At 42.0% G+C, this 25,035-nt stretch overlaps 1 protein-coding gene across 1 annotated transcript in view; it reads left to right on the forward strand.

The window, feature by feature from the left end:
* LOC120065413 (carbohydrate sulfotransferase 11-like) overlaps positions 1–25,035 on the forward strand; it is a 37,422-nt gene that overhangs the window by 3,740 nt on the left and 8,647 nt on the right. Inside the window, exon 2 of the mRNA XM_039016408.1 lies at positions 24,657–24,739. Coding sequence (XP_038872336.1) covers positions 24,657–24,739 — 83 coding nt within the window. The remainder of the gene's footprint in view (positions 1–24,656; positions 24,740–25,035) is intronic.

A 25,035-nucleotide genomic window follows, 5' to 3' on the forward strand; every position in this document is an offset into this window, starting at 1 on the left:
CACTTAGAACATCTGAAATATTGTCTGAATTCACAAGATCTGTGTCTTTCCATTGCTGTGAGCTGTGTATTTTTAAGAAATGTTTTATGATTAGTAATTAGGTAATACACGTTGCTCAGTGTATTTATTCTAGTCGAGTTGTGATGGTGGGTGCAATTGTAAACTATGATTTATACCTGAAATATGCACATTTTTCTAACAAAACCTATCCTATACAATAAATATGTTATCAGACTGTCATCTGATGAGGTTTTTTCTTGGTTAGTGGCTATCAATATCTTTATTTGGCCGAATTGGTGATAGCTACTGGTGGAGAGAAAAAATGGTGGACAAAGAAAAATGGTGTCTTTTGCTAACGTGGTTAGCTAATAGATTTACATATTTTGTCTTCCCTGTAAAACATTTTAAAAATCTGAAATGGTGGCTTTATTCACAAGATCTGTATCTTTCATTTGGTGTCTTGGACTTGTGATTTAATGATATTTAGATGCTACTATTTAATTGTGACGCTATGCTAGCGATGCTAATCAGTGTGGGGGGGGTGGGGGATGTTGTCATAGGTGTACCGACCTCGGGCTTGCAGCCATAAGAGGTTTTAAGGCAGCAAAATGTGAAGACTGCAAAGTTTGTGTAGACTTTAAATAGCGACTGTATGCCCATTTACTTAGTAATTTGACTTAAGTGAGAAAGTTTGTCATTTTGCAGACTTGGCCTACACCACACTACAGATATAAACACATCTTCCAATGCCTTGCTGTTAGTGAGTAAACCACAGAGATGGTGTGTTTACAGTGTGTGTTAGTTATTGTTGTATTGCGTCTCCACCCCACTCTCAACAGCTTTCATTAATGTTTTACCTCCTGGCAAAACCTGTCTCCATTTCCCTTTGGGATGTGGACCAGAATGGAGGAAAACTTTGATTACTAGTCTGATTGGTTCAGTGTTTCCTCTGCTATGTGGAATAATGTGGTGAGAGTTTCCAGCTGTTTCTGCATTTATTTTACTGCGAGGCCTATCCCACTTTGGTCCTTCTTTGCCAATACAATTGCCATATTCAGACATGCCCAGCCATACTGAGACCAAGTAAGCCTTAAAGAGTACATTTTTGGGCTTTTTATCAAACTTTTGAAAAGAATGGTCACCTCTGCCTGTTGCTCTACTTGTTACAACATTGTTTTTAAGAACTTTTCCCATTTATTAGTGAAAATGGTGCCGGAGAAGAAGGCAGACGTTTTACGTGTCCCCAACCGATTGTGTTTTTTGTTTGTTTATTTGCACTGTTTGTAACGTATTTTTAAAATGTTGCCGCTACCGTCTCTTATGACCGAAAATAACTTCTGGATATCAGGACTGTGATTACTCACCACGGACTGGCAGAATCCTTTTTTTACTTTAACGAGTCTGACGAGCCCTACGCGAACGATATACTGCTTTCACGGGAACAAGCCCAGATCCCCGTGATTTGCGTGAATAGGAGGCAGAGAAAAAGGGGCCAGAGGGCGGGCTGCCTTCTGAGAATTTGTAGGCGATCGAATAAACCCCCACTTCCTTCCATTCTACTAGCAAACGTGCAATCTTTGGAGAATAAAATTAATTACCTCCGCGCAAGAGTAAACTACCAACAGGACATTCAAAACTGTAATATCTTGTGCTTCACGGAGTCGTGGCTGAACGACGACACTATCAACATACAGGTACAGCTGGCTGGTTATACGCTGTACCGTCAGGATAGAACAGCGGCGTCTGGTAAGACAATGGGCTATGTATTTTTGTAAATAACAGCTGGTGCACAATATCTATGGAAGTCTCGAGCTATTGCTTGCCTGAGGTAGAGTATCTCATGATAAGCTGTAGACCACACTATCTACCTAGAGAGTTTTCATCTGTATTTTTCGTAGCTGTTTACATACCACTACAGTCAGAGGCTGGCACTTAGACAACATTGAATGAGCTGTTATCCGCCATAAGCAAAGAAGAAAACGCTCACTCAGAGGCGGCGCTCCTAGTAGCCGGGGACTTTAATGCAGGGAAACTTAAATCCGTTTTACCAAATTTCTATCAGCATGTTAAATGTGCAACCAGAGGGAGAAAAAACATCTGGACAACCTTTACTCCACACACAGAGACGCATACAAAGCTCTCCCTTGCCCTCCATTTGGCAAATCTGACCATAATTCCATCCTCCTGATTCCTACTTACAAGTAAAAATCAAAGCAGGAAGCACCAGTGACTAGATCAATAAAAAAGTGGTCAGAGGAAGCAGACGCTAAGCTACAGGTCTGTTTTGCTAGCACAGACTGGAATATATTCCGGGATTCCTCCGATGGCATTGAGGAGTACACCACATCAGTCATTGGCTTCATCAATGAGTGCATCGATGACGTTGTCCCCACAGTGACCGTACATGCATACCCCAACCAGAAGCCATGGATTACAGGCAACATCCGCACTGAGCTAAAGGCTAGAGCTGCTGCTTTCAAGGAGCGGGACTCTAACCCGGAAGCTTATAAGAAATCCCGCTATGCACTCCGACGAACCATCAAACAGGCAAAGCGCCAATACAAGACTAAGATCGAATCGTACTACACCGGCTCTGACGCTCGTCGGATTTGGCAGGGCTTGCAAACTATTACAGACTACAAAGGGAAGCACAGCCGAGAGCTGCCCAGTGACACGAGCCTACCAGACGAGTTAAACTACTTCTATCATTGCTTCGAGGCAAATAACACTGAAACATGCATGAGAGCACCAGCTGTTCCAGACGACTGAGTGATCACGCTCCACGCAGACCTTTAAACAGGTCAACATTCACAAGGCCGCAGGGCCAGATGGATTACCAGGACGTGTACTGCGAGCATGCGCTGACCAACTGGCAAGTGTCTTCACTGACAATTTCAACCTCTCCCTGTCCGAGTCTGTAATACCAACATGTTTTAAGCAGACCACCATAGTGCCTGTGCCCAAGAACTCCAAGGTAACCTGCCTAAATGACTACCGACCCGTAACACTCACGTCCATAGCCATGAAGTGCTTTGAAAGGCTGGTCATGGCTCACATCAACACCATTATCCCAGAAATCCTAGACCCACTCCAATTTGCATACCATCCCAACAGATCCACAGATAATACAATCTCTATTGCACTCCACACTGCCCTTTCCCACCTGGACAAAAGAAACACCTATGTGAGAATGCAATTCATTGACTACAGCTCAGCGTTCAACACCATAGTGCCCTCAAAGCTCATCAATAAGCTAAGGACCCTGGGACTAAACACCTCCCTCTGCAACTGGATCCTGGACTTCCTGACGGGCCGCCCCCAGGTGGTAAGGGTAGGTAACAACCCATACGCCTCGCTGATCCTCAACACAGGGGCCCCTCAGGGGTGCGTGCTCAGTCTCCTCCTGTACTTCCTGTTCACTCATGACTGCACGGCCAGGCACGACTCCAACACCATCATTAAGTTTGCAGATGACACAACAGTGGTAGGCCTGATCACCGACAACAACGAGACAGCTTATAGGGAGGAGGTCAGAGACCTGGCCGTGTGGTACCAGGACAACAACCTCTCCCTCAATGTGATCAAGACGAAGGAGATGATTGTGGACTACAGGAAGAAGAGGACCGAGCACACCCCCATTCTCATCGGGGCTGCAGTGGAGCAGGTTGAGAGCTTCAAGTTCCTTGGTATCCACATCACCAACAAACTAACATGGTCCAAGCACACCAAGACAGTCGTGAAGAGGGCATAACAAAACCTATTCCCCCTCAGGAGACTGAAAGGATTTGGCATGGGTCCTCAAACATCACCACAAAATCTACGGGAATAGCTTGAAAATTCAAGACCCTTGGGTGTTGCCTTAGATTTACGTTAGAAGTGCACATCCCAAGAAGGCTCAAGGTCATTGGCCACAGATAAAATGATGTCAAATCATATATCTACTGTAGCTTTAATTGGACTGATCATGTCAACATCATACTTTCAAAATCTTAGTTAGCAAGCTAGACAAGCAGTTATCATCATGAGTCAAGTCGACAATCTCCTGGCAAATTCTTTTCAACCCTTGTCATATGAAGAGAAATTCTCGATGAAACGTATCGGTGCTCATCGGCCATTGGACATAAACATTACACAACAAGTTGGAAATCGAGTGGTTTGGAAGGAATCAGTGGCTAACTGCAAGTGTTGCAAAGCAATCACTAGCCTGCTATTCAGTGGAGAGGGTGTGTGGTCCAAGTCTGGTTTTAAGGGTCTCTTTTCCAAACTTAAAAAGGATAAACATTCACATGCAACACCATGGGCCAGAAGAGGTTGAATACATTGGCCATTCTGTCAAACCAGCATGACTTCTGCCACGTTCAAAACAACTGGGAATTCTCAGACTTCAAGTGAGATCAAGACAACTGGGAACTCTGTCACGTCCTGACCATAGTGCTTATGTGTTTTACTTGTTTTAGTGTTGGTCAGGACGTGAGCTGGGTGGGCATTCTATGTTGTGTGTCTAGTTTGTCTGTTTCTGTGTTCGGCCTAATATGGTTCTCAATCAGAGGCAGCTGTCAATCGTTGTCCCTGATTGAGAATCATATATAGGTGGCTTGTTTTGTGTTGGGATTTTGTGGGTGGTTGTTTCCTGTCTTTGTGTTGTCTCTGCACCAGATAGGGCTGTATCGGTTTGCCACATTTGTTATTTTGTATTTGTAAGTGTTCACGGTTTATTCGTCTTAATTAAACATGTTGAGCACTGGCTACGCTGCGTGTTGGTCCGATCCCTGCTACACCTCCTCTTCTCTTGAAGAGAAGGAAGGCTGCCGTTACAAACTCGGGGAAAAAATCTAGTTCCGGCTTGGAAAATATGTTTTGAATTGTCATCCAACTCGGAATTCCATGTCGTGAACTCTGGCCTCTTTCTAGAGCTCTGACCTGAAGATCACTGACGTCATGATTCAACTTTGTTTTTTTCCAAGTTTTCAGTTCTCTTGAAAGCACCGTAAATCCAGAGAATGCCAGACTTTGACAAAGTTTGATGACAAAATTTGCCCACAATATGGACCACCTTCCACCTTCCTGTTAAAGTGATTACAGCACAACAAGGGGAGTCCAAACATGTATTGTATGCTGCTGCATAAATTATGTAATATTGTAGCTAAGAAAGTAATAGGTATGTGTTGTGTAGTAAGCTGTTATTAACCCATGTGTCTCACCATAATAATTTTGTCCCTTTCCCCTCATAACTTAGCCTACTGTTCTGACTTGGTGGTGCACATGTAGCTCATAACCTGTTTTAGAGAAATGTAATCATTGAATATTGTAAGCTTTCATTGTCTGCTTATATGCCCCCTTTATTTATCCTACGGTTCTGACTTGGTGTACAGGGATAATACTGTAAGAACAGCCCATGTTCTGAATTCTGTTGTTATACAGTACAAAAATGCTGAACAAATAGTTATATTGACTACATCCATCTTAGCTCACTCATTAATGTCTTAATCGAAATTACTGATTGCCTCTTATCCACTCATCTTATGCCATAGTATGTACTATGTACATTTCAATTTTCTGTAGAAACCACATTTGTTTAAGCAAGTCAGCCCTGTCAGCTATGTCTTTTTCAAAAGCAGTAAATGAGGCTGAATTAACTTTTTCGCTGCCAGACAAGGCTCTGCCAGACAAGGCTTTTTCGCTGCCAAATAGCTAGGTGTAGCGGTGGTAAGGATTCATTCCATTGTGCTGGAAAGAAAGCTCTGCTGTTGGAACAGCTTTATGTAGGCCCGAACAGTTTGTGGGCACCATTTGTCACAGTTATAGTGCAATTAATGTGTTGTTTAGTGTTGTGTAGTGGCTTTCCTGGGATTTTTGGGGGGGTTCTATCTTACACAATGAAGCTGGTCCCCACCTCATACATGCCTTGCCTGGGCTTGACTCAAGGGCATTACGGTTATATAAGATGTACCTGCTCGACACGCGAGTGTCAAGAACAACTGCAGCACCACAGACTAATAAAAATCCCCTTAGGGGCAAATCTGTACATTCTGTTTCCTGTCAGAAGAGTAGGAGCACAGTCTTGAAATATGTTCCAGTTTTTTAAGTGTTTGGCATTGTTTGACTTCAGTCTAGAATGTAGTGTCCCAGAAGCGATAACGACTGACTGTCTTTCATTAAGTAGATCTCGATGGCACTCAGTGTCCCAGGTGAAATCAGTTCTGCCTGGGATTTCCGTCAGATCTGTAGCCATCTTGGAATATTGATGACAGCTCGATTAAGCCCCACTGTTCTTTCCCCCTGCCAGCTGCATATTCATGATGACCAAGCACTCCAGGATTAGATTATTTTGTGATTCCAGAAGACTTATTTCTTCGCTCACTCTAGGCTTGGTTCATAATTGGCCTCCATTACTTCCAGCTGCTCTCACCAAGGCACAAACCCCACGTAGGATTTGATTATCTTCTCACACACAGAGGACTACTGGGAATGCCAATCGGAATTCTCTCCAGATTTTTGTCTTGCATAATTTGTATGTGCTTCGTAAGCTTTTTATTTTGATCTACGGTCAGTCTTGCACTGTCACCCAAATGTTAGTTTTGACGTTAAAAATGTTTCAAGATCTGTGGTCACCTTATCTGCCCATGCTGACTTAACCTTGATCTGGGAAATTGCTGAGTGCGTTAATTAGATGTAAATTCCCCTGTTTTGGGGACCTGCGTTGTTCTGGTACAGGTTCTGACTGACATTTTCACTTTTTCACTCGGAATGGCCGATTAATTAGGGACGATTTCAAGTTTTCATAACAATCGGAAATCGATATTTAAAAAAAAATATATATATATATTTTTACAACTTTATTTAACTAGGCAAGTCAGTTAAGAACACGTTCTTATTTTCAATGACGGCCTAGGAACGGTGGGTTAACTGCCTTGTTCAGGGGCAGAACCACAGATTTTTACCTTGTCAGCTCAGGGATGCAATCTTGCAACCTTACAGTTAACTAGTCCAACGCTCTAACCACCTGCCTCTCATTGCACTCCACGAGGAGCCTGCCTGTTACGCGAATGCAGTAAGAAGCCAAGGTAAGTTGCTAGCTAGCATTAAACTTATCTTATAAAAAGAATCAATCAATCAATCATAATCACTAGTTAACTACACACGGTTGATGATATTACTAGTTTATCTAGCGTGTCCTGCGTTGCATATAATCGATGCGGTGCGCATTCGCGGAAAAAGGACCGTCGTTGCTCCAACGTGTACCTAACCATAAACATCAATGCCTTTCTTAAAATCAATACACAGAAGTATATATTTGTCTACCTGCATATTTAGCTAAAAGAAATCCAGGTTAGCAGGCAATATTAACCAGGTGAAATTGTGTCACTTCTCTTGCGTTCATTGCACGCAGAGTCAGGGTATATGCGATAATAATAAACGTTTTGTTTTCGAAATGATAGTTTCCGGATTCTACCATATTAATGACCAAAGGCTCGTATTTCTGTGTGTTATTATGTTATAATTAAGTCTATGATTTGATATTTGATAGATCAGTCTGACTGAGCGATGGTAGGCAGCAGCAGGCTCGTAAGCATTCATTCAAACAGCACTTTCTTGCGTTTTGCCAGCAGCTCTTCACAGGTGCTTCAAGCATTGCGCTGTTTATGACTTCAGCCTAATCTCGGGAGTTGATAGGCTTGGTGTAACCGATGTGAAATGGCTAGCTAGTTAGCGGGGTGCGTGCTAATAGCGTTTCAAACGTCACTCGCTCTGAGACTTGGAGTAGTTGTTCCCCTTGCTCTGCATGGGTAACGCTGCTTCGAGGGTGGCTGTTGTCGATGTGTTCCTCGTTCGAGCCCAGGTAGGAGCGAGGAGAGGGACGGAAGCTATACACTGGCAATACTAAAGTGCCTATAAGAACATCCAATAGTCAAAGGTATATGGAATTCAAATGGTATAGAGAGAAATAGTCCTATAAATACTATATTAACTACAACCTAAAACCTCTTACCTTGGAATATTGAAGTCTCATGTTAAAAGTTACCACCAGCTTTCATATGTTCTCATGTTCTGAGCAAGTGTAACGGATGTGAAATGGCTAGCTAGTTAGCGGGTACGCGCTAATAGCATTTCAATCGGTTACGTCACTTGCTCTGAGACCTGAAGTAGGGTTTCCCCTTGCTCTGCAAGGGCCGCGGCTTTTGTGGAGTGATGGGTAACGATGCTTCGTGGGTGACCGTTGTTGATGTGTGCAGAGGGTCCCTGGTTCGCGCACGAGGTCGGGGCGAGGGGACGCACTAAAGTTATACTGTTACATTGATGCTGTTGACCCGGATCACTGGTTGCTGCGGAAAAGGAGGAGGTTGAAAGGGGGGTGAGTGTAACGGATGTGAAATGGCTAGCTAGTTAGCGGGTACGCGCTAATAGCATTTCAATCGGTTACGTCACTTGCTCTGAGACCTGAAGTAGGGTTTCCCCTTGCAAGGGCCGCGGCTTTTGTGGAGCGATGGGTAACGACGCTTCGTGGGTGTCAGTTGTTGATGTGTGCAGAGGGTCCCTGGTTCGCGCCCGTGTCGGGGCGAGGGGACCCCCATAAAGTTGTACTGTTACACAAGGAACTTAAAAGTTTTTTTTACATGGCACATATTGCACTTTTACTTTCTCCTCCAACACTTTGTTTTTGCATTATTTAAACCAAATTGAACATGTTTCATTATTTATTTGAGGCTAAATTGATTTTTATTGATGTATTATATTAAGTTAAAATAAGTGTTCATTCAGTATTGTTGTAATTGTCATTATTACAGATACATTTTAAAAATCGTCCGATTAATCGGTATCGGCTTTTTTGGTCCTCCAATAATCGGTATCGGTATCGGCGTTGAAAAATCATAATCGGTCGACCTATAGTATAAATCGATATGTGGAAACCATAGATTCTCATGGACACAACACAGTATGTCTCTTCTGCACTTGTGAAGCAGGATGGGAAATCTGACACCACTTGAAGCTGGGATGTCCCTCCTATCATTTCATTCACTCTTCCAACTGTCCTTCAACCCCTGGCTGGACCTTACATTACAGCCACCAACAACGCATATGCCTGGAATCCTTACATCATAACGCAACAGGAGATAGTGGTTTTGTCGCGGTAGCACATTCAGAGATCGATTTATAGCCATTCATCTAAAATAATTCATACACTTGGCATAGAAGGACAATGTAAATATGAGATGAAAGGCGTGTTCCTAACGAGTTCAGGAAGCTAAGCTAAAGCTCTGTGTGACATTCACAGCGGTGGGGACAGACGTTTTGATCGAGAGACCTTTAGAAAATATGCACATTTTCTCTAACACTAAATATAGAAATATGTATTTTACAGTTATATGGAAGGTGAAATTGTATAGTTAGTCGTTTATAAATTGATTGTTGTATTTAGAAAAATTATGTAATTTCAAGCCTTATTTTTACAGCTTTGTTAAAAAGGCTATACATCATAAAATATGTTATTTTCATATTTTTTTATCATATTTGTACTGTGTACTTGAGCTTGTGTCCTCAAAAGTGACTACATCGCAGCAATTTATTTTAAAAAATTCCAGAAAGTTGAGATTTTAACCTTTCTTGGAGTTTGTAGCATTACTAGTTATTGTTTATAGACCTTCATGATGAATAATTACTTTTGGGGATTACATTATATTTTCGATTACATTTAGATACATTTTAAGAGTTAACTTCTTGACACTAGGGGGGCGCCATTTCGACTTTGTAAAAATTTGTTCCCAAATTAAACTGCCTCGTACTCAATTCTTGCTCGTACAATATGCATATTATTATTACTATTGGATAGAAAACACTCTCTAGTTTCTAAAACCGTTTGAATTATTTCTCTGAGTGAAACAGAACTCATTCTGCAGCACATTTCCTGTCAGGGAGTGAGATTTCAGAAATCGAGGTCCCTGTTCTAAGGTCAGTTTATAAGTCCCCATGTAAGCCATCGGGCTACATGCACTGCATACGCCTTCCTCTAGATGTCAGTAAGCGGGGAGAATTTGAATGGAGTGGATTGCGCAATCTGGGGCCCTATATAAGACCGTGGAACGGAAGTACCGTTCTTTTCAACGGTGCGCCTGGCGCATCAGGGACATCACAATGGCCTCCTGCAAAGCTTTCGTTTTAGCAGTTCTGTATCTCCGGTCATGTTTTTACTCGTTATAGTTGTTAAAGACATCATAAGGTAGTTGATTTAAACCGACTTATAGCAGTTTATATCAGTTTATTGCGATTTTCCTGGATTTCTTTGTGATGCGCTTTCACGAGTTGGACACCTCTCCAGTGGGTGGCTATCGTTAGCTGCTTTTTCCACATGAGAAGAGGACATCTTTCAACCAAAAGACGATTGTTCTGGAGAAAGGACACCTTGCCCAAGATTCTGATGGAAGCTCGGCAAATAGTAAGCAATCTTTATGTTGTTAATTCGTATTTATGTTGACAAATGTCAAATAATAATTCCGCCATGAATTTCGGTGCGGTCTCGCTTTAGCGCACGCTGTATGCTTGAAGTAACGTTAATTTTAAAAATGTAACACAGCGATTGCATTAAGAACTAATTTGTCTTTCATTTGCTGTCCAACTTGTATTTTTTAGTCAAGTTTATGAATAGTTTTCGATTAGAATAGGTGCCTCTCCAAGATGGCGCCGGACAGATTGCTTGAAGTTTTGGCCACTAATCACATTGTATAACCACGATTTGTGCCGCTAAATATGCACATTTTCGAACAAACTCTATATGCATTGTGTAATATGATGTTATAGGACTGTCATCTGAAGAATTCTGAGAAGGTTAGTGAAAAAATTAATATATTTTGGTGGTTTATACGTTATCGCTATTTTTGCCTTGAATCAATGCTGTTGTGATGTTTGCTATTGTGGTAAGCTAATATAACGCTATATTGTGTTTTCGCTGTAAAACACTTAGAAAATCTGAAATATTGGCTGGATTCACAAGATCTGTGTCTTTCATCTGCTGTACGCTGTGTATTTTTAAGAAATGTTTTATGATGAGTAATTAGGTAATACACGATGGTCTCTGTAGTTATTCTAGTCGCTTTGGTGAGAGTTGTGATGGTGGCTGCAATGGTAAACTATGATTTATACCTGAAATATGCACATTTTTCTAACAAAACATATGCTATACAATAAATATGTTATCAGACTGTCATCTGATGAAGTTGTTTCTTGGTTAGTGGCTATTTATATCTTTATTTGGTCGAATTTGTGATAGCTACTGATGGAGTAAAAAAATGGTGGAGTAAAAAAGTGGTGTCTTTTGCTAACGTGGTTAGCTAATAGATTTACATATTGTGTCTTCCCTGTAAAACATTTTAAAAATCAGAAATGATGGCTGGATTCACAAGATGTGTATCTTTCATTTGGTGTCTTGGACTTGTGATTTCATGAACATTTTATTATATGATATCCCTGTGGCTTTAGGCTAGGCTATGCTAGTCAGCTTTTTTGATGGGGGGGATCCCGGATCCGGGTTTGTGAGGCGTTAGTTAAGAGCCTTGTTCTCCTCACTTGGCGAAACACTTGACTCCTGATCAGCACATGACAGGCATAGCACACAAGGTGTTCCCAGGACAGCCTTGCGAGCAATCAATCCATGAATTAAAGACTTAAACCTTGTTGATCATCCAATCACCACCTGGAAGACCCTCCTTGTGGAACACCATGGCCTGATTTGCTTTTTGGGCCTCTTCCTGCCTAGCAGCTTTGCTACTCTTTTTACCCCTGCGGATTTGCTTATAGGAAAACAGCACCCACATGTTCTGTAATCCACACAATGTGTCTCTAGGACCAAGACCAAGAAGATACCTGTACCACATCTGCTAACACTCTGTTTTAAGACTCTCACTCTTGTTAAACAGATACCACACACGCGCCCGTGCATACGCACGAACACCCTTCACACACATTGCGGCAACAGCAGGGATCGGCCTCCACACAGCACAGTGTGTCTCTCACTAAAGCGCACTCTCTTTGGCAGACCTGGAGAGCCTGTGGAGGGGGAGGGGGGCCCCTGCTTCCCGAGGGACTTCCACACAGAGCAGTGTTCATGGCAGGGACAGGAGTAACGCACATTGGCCTTTCTATATTCTGCATCTACTAAGCCATTGCTAATGTACCAGAGAGGGAAAGAGGGAATCAGCATGGGGCCTAGTCAAGAGGAAACCAATAGCACTTAACAGATGGCATTAAATAGGTTTAGGGGGAGTGCTATAAACCCCTTTGTAGGGTAGACGGGTGTCTACTTGGCTTTCACTGTTTACATTTTTCTCACTTAGCTAGTAGATGATCTTATTCTGAGTGATAGTCCATGAATTAGATCTTCAGCAGTTCGGATTGCAATGCTTGACAATGAAACGACATAGGAACAGTTGTAAGTGCTAGGCTCTAATGTGTACCTACTCTGTAATTAGCTGATGCATCAGAGGAATAGCTACAAACAGTGATTAGATTTTTTTGTGTGTAATTTTCAATGGTTGTTGAATGATAATAACAGGAAGGTAAGGTACTAAGAGCACTTATTGGTTCAATGTGTCGTCTCTGCTTGTTCCTGGAGTACAGTAGCTAAAGTCACTTTCTGCCAGGTTATTTAGACTGACAGTACATTCAAAAATAGTACTGACGTTGCCTGTACTTCTGGCATTTTAATTAGAAAAAATAAATAAAAGGTTTGGGAGTGGTCATATTTAAAATGTCTGCTGCCTGGACTCACAGCCGCAGTTTCCATAAGGAAGTGGTAATGTGTTTAGAAAACACGATAAAAAATGTATGTACAGTAACACTTCACCACAAAATGTATGTACAGTAACACTTCACCACAAAATGTATGTACAGTAACACTTCACCACAAAATGTATGTACAGTAACACTTCACCACAAAATGTATGTACAGTAACACTTCACCACAAAATGTATGTACAGTAACACTTCACCACAAAATGCCCCACACTTTCGCAAATGCTGAGCAAGGGCCAGGCTGAAGTGACAAAGCCCCTTCCATTGACAATGAGGCAACATGTTTTTGTGATTAGCCAACAAATAAAGCCAACAAGTAAACCCATATCTGTTGAGAAAGTAACCTTTAAACGGTCTTCTGCATGGAAATAGTTGTTTCTCTACACAAATAACATTTGTACAATCTGTACAATGAGAAAGTTAAAATTGGCATGCAGTTATTCAGATCTAGTGTGCCAAATTAGCAGCTGTTGGGTTGAATGCAGATGGCAAATCTAGAGACTTGGTTTAATATGTATCGTTCCATCTATTGCTTCTCACACTCTCCCCTCTCCCTCATGGTGGTGCATAGCTCAGGTTATCCCCAGGTACAGTGGGTTACAGTTTACAGTATATATATTTCATGCATGCCTTGCTGTGGCATGGAGCGTGTCAGTGGGTTCACTGTTTACATGCAGCTTGGCACTCAGACTTGCCAAGTCTCACACGAGTGTGGAGAGGGAGAGACACACACATCGCCTGTCTGCCATTTTCCTTGCCACACACACTACATTTTCCCTACATACTCTCTATTGATCTTACAAATAGTATTACGTTACATTTATACATGGTGGAACTACCACAAGAGGCTTAAACAGCCTTGTAGACCACGGTGTCTGTCACGTAACACTAAACAATGCATTCAAATTGACATTGATAAATTGCCATTGTGTTCGTTGTCCGTAGCTTATGCCTGCCGATACCATAACCCCACCGGCACCATGGAGCACTCTGTTCACAACGTTGACATCTGCAAACCACTCGCCCACACGATGCCATACTGCCCGGTACAGTTGAAACCGGGATTTATCCGTGAAGAGCACACTTCTCCAGCGTGCCAGTGGCCATCGAAGGTGAGCATTTGCCTACTGAAGTCAGTTATGATACCGAATTGCAGTCAGTTCAAGACCCTGGTGAGGACGACGAGCACGCAGATGACAGTCGACAGTTTTTGACAGTTTGTGCAGAAATTCTTCGGTTGTCCAAACCCACAGTTTCATCATCTGTCCGATGTGGAGGTCCTGGGCTGGCGTTGTTACACGTGTGCAGTTGTGAGGCCAGTTTAGGGTAGCGAAATGAACATTAAATTCTCTGCCAACAGCTCTGATGGGCATTCCTGCAGTCAGCATGCCAATTGCACGCTCCCTCAAATGTTCCCTCAACTTGAGACATATGTGTCATTATTTTGTGACAAAACTGCACATTTTAGATTTGAATTTTATTGTCCCCAGCACAAGGTGCACCTGTGTAATAATCATGCTGTTTAATCAGCTTCTTGATATACCACACCTGTCAGGTAGATGGATTATCTTGGCAAGGGAGAAATGCTGACTAACAGGGATGTAAACAAATTTGTGCACAACATTTGAAATAAATAAGCTTTTTTTGTGTATGGAACATTTCTGTGAGCTTTTATTTTAGCTCATGAAACATGGGACCAACACTTTACATGTTGCGTTTATATTTTTGTTCAGTGAATATACATTATTTTAATAAGACACTGTAAAGTCCATTATTTCTCTGAATTAGGCTGTTTGAGAAGATCTGAATCCTAAGCAACCTGCATACACATTATTTGAAGTACACTAGACCAACATAGCTACTGTATTACGTAAAAGCTGTGTGCTGGAAAACCTTGGTAGAGCATGGGTGGAGTAGGCATTGTGGCGCTTGTGAATTTCTTTTAGTTTTTGGCTTTAAACCAATGCCTACTTCTCACTTAAAATGTCTATTTTTTAATTTCCATGTTTTTTACACCAGAAGGAGATTTTCTGTTAAAGGGTCATTATACAACATTTCCATATGCTGAGCCATATTTTTAATTTTTTTACAAACAAAAGTCTATCATTGGCAGTGCTATTGTAACCTTTAATTTGGCCTCTGTCAAAAGGTGGTGTGTGTGCATAACTGCAAGGTTTGTGGGTTTAAACCCTGGTCTGCTGGATGTTACCCTCTAATAACTAAAATCAGTTTTGAACTAACTGTTATAGTATGTTTAGCATTTACCAGGGATAGTCCAAAGTAATTGTCTGCAGTTTTCAGAAGGCAAATAGCTCAATTGATTGTGACAGTTTTACATTGTAAAATATGACTCAATTCCCATTGAAAAGAGAACTGTTTTAAGTCATTGACTTTTTTCATGTCACAGCAGCATCATCCAATTGGATATAATGATACTTAACCTGATGGTTATTTAAAGAGCTTGGAGTTCAACTGTGTTGTAAATATTGTGATGGCATGCGAATGGTTGATTGGATTGGGCTCGGGCAAGATTATGGTTGCTATCAGAGCCGGGCAATTCGATGTGATAGCATGAATGCTAACAAGACTAACATTGTCCTTAGCTCTTTTTTATCTACATTTAATTTCACATATTCATTTGTTCCAGGGGCACTGTACTACTATGGCATACCCTGTAAAACAACACATATCACTGCACCTATCCGGTGTATGTGACAATAAAACATCTATATGAATTATTGATGCACCCAGCCCTTCCTCTTCTGTCTGTGTGTGTTTAACTTAATCCACACAGCAGTTAGGTGTCACTTTCCTCCCTCTCTCTGAATGTATGCCTTTTGGGTTAATCCGTCTATAGCACATTAAGTTGCGTTGTTTACAGAACTGTTGAGGTAAAAAGTCCATTTGAGAAATCCTTGGGGCTTTGCGGGTTTATCTTGTCCGAAAGTAATTTTTCCAGAATAAACACAACAGTCATTATGAAATCATACCCTGACTCATGCAATAACTGCCTTCCAATAACTTTTATGTGAAAGTTAAAGCAAGGCTCATAAAGTTTGCTCTTAATACGGGTAAATTGCATAGTCATTTGCGTCGGGTTAGTGTCGCAGTACCATACTCACAAGCGTGGAATCAAGGCTAGCGTTGGGTCCACATACAGATGCCACTTAATTAAAAATGGGGGAATCTTTCCTTTATCCTTTTTGTGCATCTCTGAGCGATTACTGTTCTAGGAGGCAGAAATATAGCCACTATGATGAGTTTTGCATCATATCATAGGTCTCTAAAGCCCTGCTTACATTGGCAGTGACTCAAATATATATTTTTTTGCACGTCCAATTCTAATCCGTTTTTTTTCTGGCAGTCTGAACAGCCAAAAAGCACATGGAATCAGATATTTCAAGCCACATTTCAAACCACCTATGAATAGAAATCTGATTCCTTGCCATGCGACTCAAATCTGATTTATTTGCCCTCAAGTGGTTTTTAGACTTATTTGGCATATCTCATATCTTATTGGTTAGCTAGCTACTCTGTTGACAGTTTTAGAAGAACATATGGTATTTAACTACCTTGTCAATTGTTTAGTTAACGAACAAATTAGTGAATGTGCTAGATAGCTAAACAGCTACCTAGCTAGCTGACTGCTGTGGCTAGCCAAAAAGGACTCATTCTGAAAGTAGGATGCTTTTATCCTTTGAGGGTTTAAAAGTGTTCTTACACTATGATTTTAAACATTCAAAGCAACTGGGAAGCATCCATGCAGTGGTGGAAAAATTACCCAATTGTAATACTTGAGTAAAGGTATTTGGTTTTAGATATACTTAAGTATCAAAAGTACATTTAATTGCTAACATATACTTAAGTATTAAATAATTTCAAATTCTTTATATAAAGCAAACCAGACAGCATCCATTTTCTTTTTTCTTTTTTTACGGATAGGGAAAGGGGGATACCTAGTTAGTTTTACAGCTGAATGCATTCAACTGAAATGTTTCTTTCCGCATTGAATCCAACCCCTCTGAGTCAGAGATTTGTGGGGGGGCTTCCTTAATTGACATCCACGTCATCGGCGCCCGGGGAACAGTGGGTGTCGTACTGCCTTGCTCAGGGGCAGTACGACAGACTTTTACCTTGTCAGCTTGGGGATTACTGGCCCAACGCTCCTACCCACCAGGCTACCTGCTGCCCCCGCCAGGCTACCTGCCGATAGCAAGGGGTATCCTCAGACATAATTTACAAATGAAGCACGTGTGTTTAGTAAGTCCGCCAGATCAGAGGCAGTAGGGATGACCGTGGATGTTCTCTTGATAAGTGTGAATTAGACAATTTCCTATCCTGCTAATCATTCAAAGTATTTTTTTGTGTCAGGAAAATGTTATGGAGTCAAAAGTACTTCATTTCCTTTAGGAATGTAGTGAAGTCAAAGTTGTCAAATATAAATAGTTATTTACAGATACCCCAAAAGCCTACTAAAGTAGTACTTTCAAGTATTTTTACTTAAGTAGTTTACACCACTGCATCCATGACAGGTATTGTTGTCACCATAGCTTGCTACATTACTTTTGAGGGATCATAAACAGTAGCACCACCACCAATCAGCCTACCCCATTGTGCCACACCCATGGTTATTATGGCAACTAGCGTTAGTCACTTCTAACTTGCTGTTTGGACAGTGAGTATACCAAAAGTGATTTAAAAAACTAAACTGATTTGAGCATTAAGGCTTGCACTGTGAACAAGGCTTAAGTGCCTCCGTATAGCTTTACTCTAGAGTAAACATGGCAGGTTTGAGAAGCGCCTCTGTATAGCTTTACTCTAGAGTAAACATGGCAGGTTTGAGAAGCGCCTCTGTATAGCTTTACTCTAGAGTAAACATGGCAGGTTTGAGAAGCGCCTCTGTATAGCGTTCCTCTAGAGTTTAAACTCTTTGCCTTTGAACTTGAGACTGACTGCTTTTAAAGTCTTAACAGGACTGAGTTAGTACCAGTCATATTGACAGGAACAGTGCAGGTCATTAAAGCAGGTGAGAAGATATTAAAAGCAACAAAGCATGTGTACCTGGCTAACGAGCTGGGAATGATTTGACTTTGCTGCTTCTAAGAATCATTTAGGAATTTTCAATTGTGAAGCCTATGCTTAAGCAATACGGTCCGAGGAGGTTTGGTATATGGCCAATATACCACGGCTAAGGGCTGCTCTTATGCATGACGCAACGCGGATTGCCTGGACACAGCCCTTAGCCGAGGTATATTGGTCATATATCACAAACCCCCGAGGTGCCTTATTGCTATTATAAACTGGTTACCAACATAATTAGAAGAGTAAAAAGAAATGTTTTGTCATACCTGTGGTATATGGTCTGATATACCACGGCTGTCAGCCAATCAGCACTCAGGCTCGAACCACCCAGTTTATAAAAGGTTTATATAGACCACACCATATGTCCTTCGTACTGCTAGATTTCATGGTCTGGTTACAGTATGTGCTTCCGCTGTTTGCAATGCCCCTCAAACTTAACATAAACATTAACTGTCTTGCTTTTGCCAAATGAGCCAAACATATAGGAACATATCGGATGACTATATAAACATATTTTCTGAATGTTGATGTCCTCTTGTGCTGATGGATCTCGGGTGTGATGTGAGTAGACTACACATGCATAACTGGTTGAATCAAGCACTAGTGATAACGTTTCATTTTAGACCAATCTACCATGGTTGGGTCAGAGGACAGTTGGGTATGTAGGAAGACCTTGTGCAATCAGTAGCAGGCTCTTCAGTCTAAATCTCTCCACCAGACTGGTGCATGAGTTGGAGATGTTGTTCTCTGTTTGATCTTGTACAGTGTGTGTGTGTGTGGCGCCAGTGACACATCAGTCTGTTTTGCCCAGTCGCAGAAGAATGGTGGAATCTGTCCATTTCAACAAGACCCATTTTTCATGAGCTGAAATAAAAAATCTCAGAGATGTTTCATTCACACAAAAACCTTATTTGTTTACATCCCTGTTAGTGAGCTTTTCTCCTTTTCCAAGATAATCCATCCACCTGACAGGTGTGGTATATCCAGAAGCTTGTGCTGGGGACAATAAAAGGCCACTCTAAAATGTGCAGTTGTCACACAACACAATGCCACATACGTCAAGTTTGTTTTGAGGGAGCGTGCAATTGGCATGCTGACTGCAGGAATGTCCAACCAAGCTGTTGGCAGCTAATTGAATGTTCATTTATCCACCATAAGCCGCCTCCAACGTTGGTGTTTTTCTGTCTTTTAAGGATAAAATGGCACCGGAAGAAATGGCAGCAGTTTTACGGGCGCCCAACCAATTGTGCAATTATGTGGTTTTATTCACGTTATTTGTAACTTATTTTGTACATAATGTTTCTGCCACCATATCTTACGGCCAAAAATAGCTTTTGCATATCAGGACAGCGATAACTCACCTCGAAGTAGAGAAAGATTTTTTCTTCAACAAGCAGGACACACGGGATATACTGCTAACACCCGACAAGGCCAACATCCCCGTTATTGGCAAGAGGAAGAGACGCAGGTACAGAGAACATAGAGCAGGGTGCCTCGTAAGGATCCGCAGAAGGCGAGTGGGAAAGCTGCCGTTATCGTCAATATTACTCGTCAATGTGCAATCATTGGACAATAAATTCGAAGAGGTACGTGGTATATCCTACCAACGGGACATCAAAAACTGTAATATCTTATGTTTCACGGAATGTTTGCGGAATCGCAAACAGGAAACCGCTCACCCATAGGCGGCGCTCCTAGTGGCCGGAGACTTTAATGCAGGGAAACTTAAATCAGTTTTACCTAATTTCTATCAACATGTTAAATGTGCACACAAGAGGGAAAATTCTAGATCACCTGTACTCCACACACAGAGACGCGTACAAAGCTCTCTCTCTCGCCCTCCATTTGGTAAATCTGACCATAATTCTATCCTTCTGATTCCTGCTTACAAGCAAAAATTAAAGCAGGAAGCACCAGTGACTCAGTCTATTAAAAAAGTGGTCAGATGAAGCAGATGCTAAATTACAGGACTGTTTTGCTAGCACAGACTGGAACATGTTCTGGGATTCTTCCGATGGCATTGAGGAGTACACCACATCAGTCACTGGCTTTATCAATAAGTGCTTCGAGGATGTCATCCCCACAGTGACTGTATGTACATATCCCACCAGAAACCATGGATTACAGGCAACATTTGCACTGAGCTGAAGGGTAGAGCTGCCACTTTCAAGCTGCTGGACTCTAACCCGGAAGCTTATAAGAAATCCTGCTATGCCCTCTGACGAACTATCAAACAGGCAAAGCGTCAATATAGGGCTAAGATTGAATCATGCTACACCGGCTCCGACACTCGTCTTATGTGGCAGGGCTTGCAAACTATTACAGACTACAAAGGGAAGCACAGCCACGAGCTGCGCAGTTGCACGAGCCTACCAGACGAGCTAAATCACTTCTATGCTCGCTTCGAGGCAAGCAACACTGAGGCATGCATGAGAGCATCAGCTGTTCCGGATGACTGTGTGATCACACTCTCCGAAGCCGACGTGAGTAAGACCTTTAAACAGGTAAACATTCACAAGGCTGCTGGGCCAGACAGATTACCAGAACGTGTGCTCCGGGCATGTGCTGACCAACTAGCAGGTGTCTTCCCTGACATTTTCAACATGTCCCTGATTGAGTCTGTAATACCAACATGTTTCAAGCAGACCACCATAGTCCCTGTGCCCAAGAACACTAAGGCAACCTGCCTAAATGACTACAGACCCGTAGCACTCACATCCGTAGCCATGAAGTGCTTTGAAAGGCTGGTAAAGACTAACATCAACACCATTATCCCAGAAAACCTAGACCCACTCCAATTTGCACACCGCCCCAATAGATCCACAGATGATGTAATCTGTTTTGCACTCCACACTGCCCTTTCCCACCTGGACAAAAGGAACACCTATGTGAGAATGCTATTCATTGACTACAGCTCAGCGTTCAACACCATAGTACTCTCAAAGCTCATCTCTCAAAGCTCATCGCTAAGGATCCTGGGACTAAACACCTCCCTCTGCAACTGGATCCTGGACTTCCTGACGGGCCGCCACCAGGTGGTGAGGGTAGGTAGCAACACATCTGACACGCTGATCCTCAACACTGGAGCCCCTCAAGGGTGCATGCTCAGTCCCCTCCTGTACTCCCAGTTCACCCACGACTGCTTGGCCAGGCACGACTCCAACACCATCATTAAGTTTGCAGACGACACAACAGTCGTAGGCCTGATCACCGACAACGATGAGACAGCCTATAGGGAAGAGGTCAGAGACCTGGCCGGGTGGTGCCAGAATAACAACCTATCCCTCAACGTAACCAAGACTAAGGAGATGATTGTGGACTACAGGAAGAAGAGGACCGAGCACGCCCCCATTCTGTAGTGGAGCAGGTTGAGTTCCTTGGTGTCCACATCCATCCACATCCATTCTCAAGTTCCTTGGTGTCCACATCAACAACAAACTAGAAAGGTCCAAACACACCAAGACAGTCATGAAGAGGGCACGAAAAAGCCTATTCCCCCTCAGGAAACTAAAAAGATTTGGCATGGGTCCTGAGATCCTCAAAGGGTTCTACAGCTGCAACATCGAGAGCATCCTGACTGTTTGCATCACTGCCTGGTACGGCAACTGCAAGGCACTACAGAGGGTAGTGCGTATGGCCCAGTACATCACTGGGCTAAGCTGCCTGCCCTCCAGGACCTCTACACCAGGCGGTGTCAGAGGAAGGCCCTAAAAATTGTCAAAGACCCCAGCCACCCCAGTCATAGACTGTTCTCTCTACTACCGCATGGCAAGCAGTACCGGAGTGCCAAATCTAGGACCAAAAGGCTTCTCAACAGTTTTTATCTCCAAGCCATAAGACTCCTGAACAGGTAATCAAATGGCCACCCAGACTTTTTGCATTGTGTGCCCCCCCAACCCCTGTTTATCATATATGCATAGTCACTTTAACTATACATTCATGTACATACTACCTCAATTGGCCCGACCAACCGGTGCCCCCGCACATTGGTTACCCGGACTATCTGCATTGTGTCCCGCCATCCACCACCCGCCAACCCCTCTTTTACGCTACTGCTAATCTCTGTTTATCATATATGCATCGTCACTTTAACCATACCTACATGTACATACTACCTCAATCAGCCCGACTAACCGGTGCCTGTATATAGCCTCGCTATTGTTATTTTTCACTGTCTTTTTTACTGTTGTTTTTATTTCTCTACTTATCTATTGTTCACCTAATACCTTTTTTTAACTTAGAAATTGCACTGTTGGTTAAAGCCTGTAAGTAAGCATTTCACTGTCTACACCTGTTGTATTCGAAGCACGTGACAAATAAACTTTGATTTGATTTTTAATAAAGCCCTTTTTTGGGGAAAGACTCATTCTGATTGGCTGGGCCTGGCTCACCAGTGGCTGGCCCTATGCCCTCCAAGGCTGACCCATAGCTGCACCCCTGCCCAATCATGTGAAATCCATAGATTTGGATTAATGAATTTATATAAATTGACTGATTTCCTTCTATGAACTGTAACTCAGTAAAAACATTTAGCATTTTATAATTTTGTTCAGTATAGTTGTCACGGCTCTTGTCGGAATGCATGGACCAAAACGCAGTGTGGTAAGTGTTCATGATGTTTTATTAATCAAAAAACACTCGAACAAAATAACAAAGAGAAAAAAACGAAAAAACAGTTCTGTCAGGTGCAGACACTAAACAGAAAATAACTACCCACAAAACCCAAACGAAAAAGGACAACTTATATATGATCCCCAATCAGAGACAACGATAGACAGCTGCCTATTATTGGGAACCACACCAACATAGAAATAAAGAAACTAGAATGCCCACCCTAGTCACACCCTGGCCTAACCAAAATAGAAAATAAAAACCTCTCTATGGCCAGGGCGTGACAAGTTACTGAAGTCTTGCTATTTAATTTTAATTCATAATCATGTCAGTAGCTGAATTCTCCATTCTTGTACATTCCCTTAAAGGTAACACATGTTGTCTTCTATGCCATTTATTATGTAGGGTTTTTGAAGTTATGCTTGATGGTACCGAAATGCAGAACATGATCTCAGCCATGCCCTGTCTGTCTGCACCCTCACCTACCCCTCCCCTGCCCTGAGGGACCATATCTGTGACTCTTTGTCTCTTCCCAGCTAACAAATAATGTTCTGAGAACCATATGTGTCTTAGAGCTTGGTGGGAGCATGGTTGTCCTTTGGTTATTTTGCATATATCCTTCCCACAACGTTCTGGGAATGGTGCAAGACAATTGCTTAGCTTTGGAACATTCTCAGCACATTTAAGAAACTTGACAAAATAACATTATTTTGAAATACGTTAAATAACGTATTTCATTACTTCAGCAGAATGTACTGTAAGCTAGCAGTGTTATTGAAAGTCTTATTGAAACATTCAGTGAAAGTTAAGATATTCAAAACACTCAAAATAACCTATAATCTTCATTCTCAGAACGTTATTAAAACCTCCCAGGAAAACTTTAAAGGAACCAGATTATAATGTTCTCAGAACCTCCCAGCAACCGAAAAACAAAAGTCCCAGATTTTCACTTCCATTCTCAGAACGTTTAAAAAATATACAGTTTTACTGGTCAGGAAACTCATGGCTTCGATCCCAGAACCAATGGGAAACCAAAAACTTACGCTCCCACAACTACCAAGGAACTAAAAGAGCAACAGCATATGAAACGACAACAACAACAATCTAAACGCCATGTCATGTTTCTTAAAGGAACTCTAAAGTAGTCACAGAGGTTTTCTACCTTTGTTTATACTCCATCTGCCCTCTTGGTTTTCTCTCATTGCTATGCCTCAGTACCCATGTGGTTTCGGGATTTTCCCTTTTTTCCCTCTCCTCAGCTACTTCCATAAAGGAGAGCTGTTTTCTGCAGTGTTGCTGCGTTGTATGTTTAGCGGAGCGCTACAGTAAGAGGTACTTTAGGAGTCTGAATGGATGCACAGTCTTTTTTGAGGCCTGGTTTCTTCTCTTCCTCTTCTGTGTGTTTCTATGACAACCTGTAGTGTTGTATAAGATGTCGTTTTGGGTGTGCACCTGTGTGTTGGCGTTTAATGACCCTCAGGTGTGTACAGTTGAGCAATAAGGCCCAAGGAGGATGTGGTATATTGCCAATATACCACGGCTAAGGGCTGTTCTTATGCACGACACAATGCAGAGTGCCTGGATACAGAGCTTAGCCATGGTATATTGGCCATATACCACAAACCCCTGAGGTGCCTTATAGCTATTAAAAACTGGTTACCAACGTATTTATAGCAGTAAAATGAAACGTTTTGTCATACCCTAGGTATACGGTCTGATATACCACGGCTGTCAGCCAATCACCATTCGGGGCTCGAACCACCCAGTTTATAATATGTAATAAATGACCCATTGGCGAGTTTCTCCTCTGGTTTCCCTGAGATTCTCAATGGTACTTGTCTTGTGACTTCTTTGTTATTAGGATGTAGGAAAGTGTCGGGTTGTTGTTGCATTCATACCTTTACATTTAACATGGTTAATGATTATCCCCCTTAGGAAGTTGTAATTTAGCTCGCTTATCAAGCATTTGGCTCAACATAAAATTGACATGACATTTGCATTTAGATGAGAAAATCAGTATTAACCTGCCGTACCTCATGGGTTGCCACAATGGCATTCCATGTACTGTATATACCAAATCAGAATGCAGCAGAGATACAGACTCCGATGGTCTTGAGTGTGTACTGTAGGTAATATGCCTGTGTTGACCTTGACGTGTGTACCCGTCTGCATTTTCTCAGCCTCAGCACAGGGTAGTGGGAGGAGCAGCGGCCAGGGGAAGTCATGGAGGAGTCCACTCCAGACGCTCTATGACAGTGACCAGGTAAGTCCTGCCCACTACCAGGTAGGATTCACGTTGATGACCACTGAACTTGTTTTGGTCATGTTTTATGAGTTAGAATAGGTGATTTGTGAAAATAAAATAATTGGTAAGCTATTCAGTACTTACTGCTTACTTGCTGAAAGTCTCTTATCAGTGTTTCCCCTATATTAATTTAGCTGCCGCCACTCCAAAAAAGTATAAATGTTTTATTTTATATATAAATAAATAATTGTCGGGATGGTGAAACATTTTCAGTGTAAACTTAAATGACTAAAACCAGATATAAAGTATATATA

This window comes from Salvelinus namaycush, chromosome 20 (genome assembly GCF_016432855.1).
Source record: "Salvelinus namaycush isolate Seneca chromosome 20, SaNama_1.0, whole genome shotgun sequence".
Lineage (NCBI taxonomy): Eukaryota > Metazoa > Chordata > Actinopteri > Salmoniformes > Salmonidae > Salvelinus > Salvelinus namaycush.